At 42.2% G+C, this 3984-nt stretch overlaps 1 protein-coding gene across 1 annotated transcript; it reads right to left on the reverse strand.

Annotated features, from left to right (window-relative positions):
• Positions 1-387: 387 nt before the first annotated feature.
• Positions 388-3770, reverse strand: RGS2 (regulator of G protein signaling 2). The gene is made up of 5 exons (XM_042925489.1): positions 3608-3770; positions 2449-2550; positions 2287-2348; positions 1554-1720; positions 388-1276 (listed from the first exon to the last, which is right to left on the reverse strand). The coding sequence occupies exons 1-5, from the start codon at positions 3715-3717 to the stop codon at positions 1082-1084; spliced, it is 636 nt and encodes a 211-aa protein (XP_042781423.1). The 5' UTR covers positions 3718-3770; the 3' UTR covers positions 388-1081.
• Positions 3771-3984: the final 214 nt, after the last annotated feature.

Consider the following 3984-nt stretch of genomic DNA (forward strand, 5'->3'; position numbering starts at 1 on the left):
ATTTCACTTTTGATACTTAGCTGGCCTTTACTAGATACCCATGAAGGGCTTTAAGGTCATGCCTTTTGTTAGCAAGAAGCTTTATTTTTTTTTACAAGATTATATTAGAAAGTTTGATCCCAGGGTGGTTCTGAGGAGGTGGTCTGACTTTTCTTGGTCCACATACTGCTTATTAGGTTTAAAAAAAGAGATAATTGCAGGGAAGACATACTCCTATCACTTCTCATTTCTGAGCACTGTCAATTCTCATTGAACAGGCACATCACCTATGATCTCTCTCTCTCTCTTTACTGGAAAGAAGTGTCCCTTGTATCTGCCATTTTTCCAATTTAACCAACCCCCCAGCTACAAAAACAAAAAACAAAACTGTTACATCTGAGCCAAATATTCAATGACATTAATTATCAAAATTAATTTATTAAAAGTATTCAAAGACCACATCAAAGTTTAGCTGCCTTCAGGACAATTTTTGGCACTCAAAATGGACAATGTAGTTTTCTACACAGCAACACTCATTCTATTACACACACCATTTAACAATTCAAACATAGACCATTTCAGTTTTAGTGTTATATGAGATAACAGTACTGATGATCTGTAGTCATAAGAACTTCAACACCCTTGCACACAGTAAACATTTTAATATTACTTACTCGTAAATAACTAAAACTAAAACCACTATGTGGTAACATGGACTGATTTAGGGAAAGATATACAGCCAGCTAGCTAAGGCCACATAATCCCAGATCTATTGATTTTAAACGCTCTTGGACCAGCAGTATCGTATCATACCTTTTATGAGAACTTTTAGTCTCACATGCCTCTTTCCAGTGTGAGACACACCACATTTAGACCACTTTCTCCCTGTGTTCCTGACATGGCTATGGAAGCCGTCAGAATACAAGCTTCTCCTAGACAGTTACCAGCTTCCTGATTCACTATCTAACTCTGAATCAATAGTTCTGAGTGATGTTTCCTGAACACCCAGGCTAAATTCAAGGTCAGTCTTTTTGGCAGGTCACAGCCTGTCCCCTTAGGAAAAAAATGAAATGTCCTCCACTTTTGTGCTCCCTTTTTCAGCTCATGTAGCATGGGACTCTGTGGTGATCTGTGGCTTTTTACACAAGTCCTGGTAGAATTCCGACTCCAAGAAACGAGGATAAGAGTTGTTCTCCATCAAGCTGTAGACCCTTTTCTGGGCAGTTGTAAAGCAGCCACTTGTAGCCTCTTGTATATTTTGGGCAATCAGAGTTTTGGTTTGAAAGTCTATGTTTATCTGAAATTTAAAAAAAAAAGTGGTTTAATCCATATTCAGAGTTATAGATTGATACCGATTTAATATTTGAAAACAAAAAGGAAAAGCTATAATGTGTGATTAGCCTCACTAGCCAACTAGCCAAGTCATTGAAGAAATTAAATTCACCTAACTGAAAACAAGAATTAAGTGAAAAACATTTTTACTCCCCCCACCCCTTAATTAAATTTTATGTCTTCTGTTTCGGTGCTAAGAATGTTCAAAATACTCTGAAATGAAGAACTTTTTTCCCCTTTACCTCTTTTGGAGCTTCTTTTTCTATGAAATCAGTATATATTTTTCTTGCTTTTGAGGACAGCTTTTGGGGTGACTTGGTTTTTTTGAAGTCTTCACAGGCCAGCCAGAATTCAATATTTTCTTCACAAAATTCAGATTTTAAAAAAGCCCTGAATGCAGCAAGACCATCTGGGGGGGGGGGGGGGGGCAGAGAAGAAAGCACACAGAATGTGAATTGAGTGACCAATTAATCTCTTCTATTTTGTTTCCCAGAACTACCATTCCCCCCCGCCCCGCCCATATTTTATTATTTCTGGATGATAGCAATTTTCTAGATTTCATTCCAGCCTCTAATCCTCAGAATTTAGATCTTTAAAAGCTAAATTTCTAGCAGGCAAAATGCTTAAGTTGGCACACTGCTACAGAAATATAAATAACTTTGCTGTTAATGTAAATATTTATAGGGGAGCCATAAATTCTCTGGGAACTAAACCTCCTGGTAACATTGCATGCAGTGGAAACGCTGATTCAACCTTAAGGAAGAGCCACTGCCAGTACAATCTAGGCTGATTTATGTAAAGTGAATAAACCACACTTGCCCATGGTTCAATAGAAATAAAGGAGAAGGATAGGCCTTAGAGTACTAGTGATTGTAACGTTGAATTCCCCTTGGGCAATCTGCTCTTCTGTCATGTGAGCACCTTTCTAGGCTCTTGTGATACTTGAAGTAGATCAAATTCAACAGGTTAACTTACATTTACTGGCTAGCAGCTCATCAAATGCTTCCGACCACAGTTGTGCTTCCTCAGGGGAAGGCCTGCAAAAGAAGGTTTGCATCAGCTTGTGCACTTCACACTTCCCCTGTCCAGTTCAGCAGCTCGCTATTCACATTGGCAAGTATAAGACTTTCAACTTACTTGATGAAGGTTTGCTGTTTGCTTTTCTTGCCATTTTTGGGCTTCCCAGGAGAGGATGAATTTTGCAAGAAGTAGCTCAAACGGGTCTTCCAATCTTTTAATCTTAAACAAACAAACAAACAAACAAACCTAACATTTGAAATTGCTCCTGCAGCTGAAGGCATTTTTACCAAATAAAGTCACTCAGTAGCGACCAACTAAATATAAGACAAAATAAGACCTCTTCAAGTCGGTCTTACTCATTTAACATTTAAACCTAGCACCTATGCACTGAACACAATTACTTTCATTCATGCATTTGAACATAAATACTACTTTTATAACTGAGGATAAAACTACCTAAAATTACTAGGGTATTTAAATGAATTTAGTTTGCATACTTCAAATGGCAGACGCTATTTCTGGCCCAAAAAGGCAGTAGTTTTTCTGCAGCCTTAATTACAATTCTGAGACATTTCACACTTGATGAAACTGCCTGGAGCCAGCGGGTACTGATTTCCCTCCTACCCTTGGAGCAGGAGGCTCTGGACCACACTAGACGCAGTGAAGTGTGTGTGTGTGTGTGTGTGTGAGAGAGAGAGAGACAGAGAGACAAAGAGAGAGAGACTGAGCCCCCTACTCCCACCACAGCACTCATTTTAAGCAGATGATGCATGCTCCACCGACGTTCCTGAATGATATGCCGTTTAATTTTAAAAAACAAAAACGATTTTAAAACGAAAATATTCAGAACCAGCCGAAATATCTCCATCCCACAAGCTGATCAAAACATACAACGCAAGGTACCAATTCTGGGGATGCGCTTCAGCTGCAGGATTGTCTGATGTTATTTTAAATTCAGGGGACAAAAAGCCAGCTCGCAATTTCTTAGGCGCATCTACCATTGTCTCCGTTTCAAGAATATTTTTTTCAGTTGCTAAACTACCCGAGAGTCCTTCGCTCACGTCACAAAATCGGCACATAACACACAGATTTAACCTTACTTAGCAAATTGACCTTTCCCATACATATATATGGAAAAAAAAATATTTTTTCCTGCAGAGGCAAAGGTTTCATAGTTTCCTATGTCAAAACCGAGCCCGAATGTGTCGCGTTTGCAGCAGACCCGCAGAGCTAGGTCCGCAGCGGGTGGTGGGAGAGAGAAGAAAGCCGTACTCACAGGGTCCGCTTCATTTTCCCCCTCTTCTCCTCGCTCTTGGGGCTGTTGCCTGCGCTCTTGTCCATGGATCCGCAGTCGTGCTGGACAGCCAGGAACATGGCACTTTGCATTCTCCTCCTCCTGCCGGGGACGCCGCTGAGTGCGGCCGGGCGCGCGCCGCCGCGGTTATAGGAGGTGAGGCGAGGGGGCGGGGCCTCACGCCTCCGGTCCCGCCTTCAGCGGGCACCGATTGGCCGGTTGCAGACGGGCAGGGGGCGGGGGCAGCCCCGGCCTGTGGCAGGCCGGGTGGCCCGCGAAGGGTCTCGAAGCGAGGCCTGCTGACGTCTACGGCCCTGGCTTCGTGCGCACTCGGGCCAGACGCGGCGGCTTGCGGGGTT

This window comes from Panthera leo, chromosome F3 (genome assembly GCF_018350215.1).
Source record: "Panthera leo isolate Ple1 chromosome F3, P.leo_Ple1_pat1.1, whole genome shotgun sequence".
NCBI classification, from domain to species: domain Eukaryota; kingdom Metazoa; phylum Chordata; class Mammalia; order Carnivora; family Felidae; genus Panthera; species Panthera leo.

What these genes read in the sequence shown, in the direction of transcription:
- RGS2 (XM_042925489.1), bottom strand. Translation starts at nt 3,717, where the DNA reads ATGCAAAGTGCCATGTTCCTGGCTGTCCAGCACGACTGCGGATCCATG. An exon ending in TGAGCTGCTAGCCAGTAAAT is followed by an intron (nt 1,721 to 2,286) that starts GTAAGTTAACCT and finishes CCCCCCCCCCAG; the next exon opens with ATGGTCTTGCTGCATTCAGG. An exon ending in AAAAAGAAGCTCCAAAAGAG is followed by an intron (nt 1,277 to 1,553) that starts GTAAAGGGGAAA and finishes TTTAAATTTCAG; the next exon opens with ATAAACATAGACTTTCAAAC.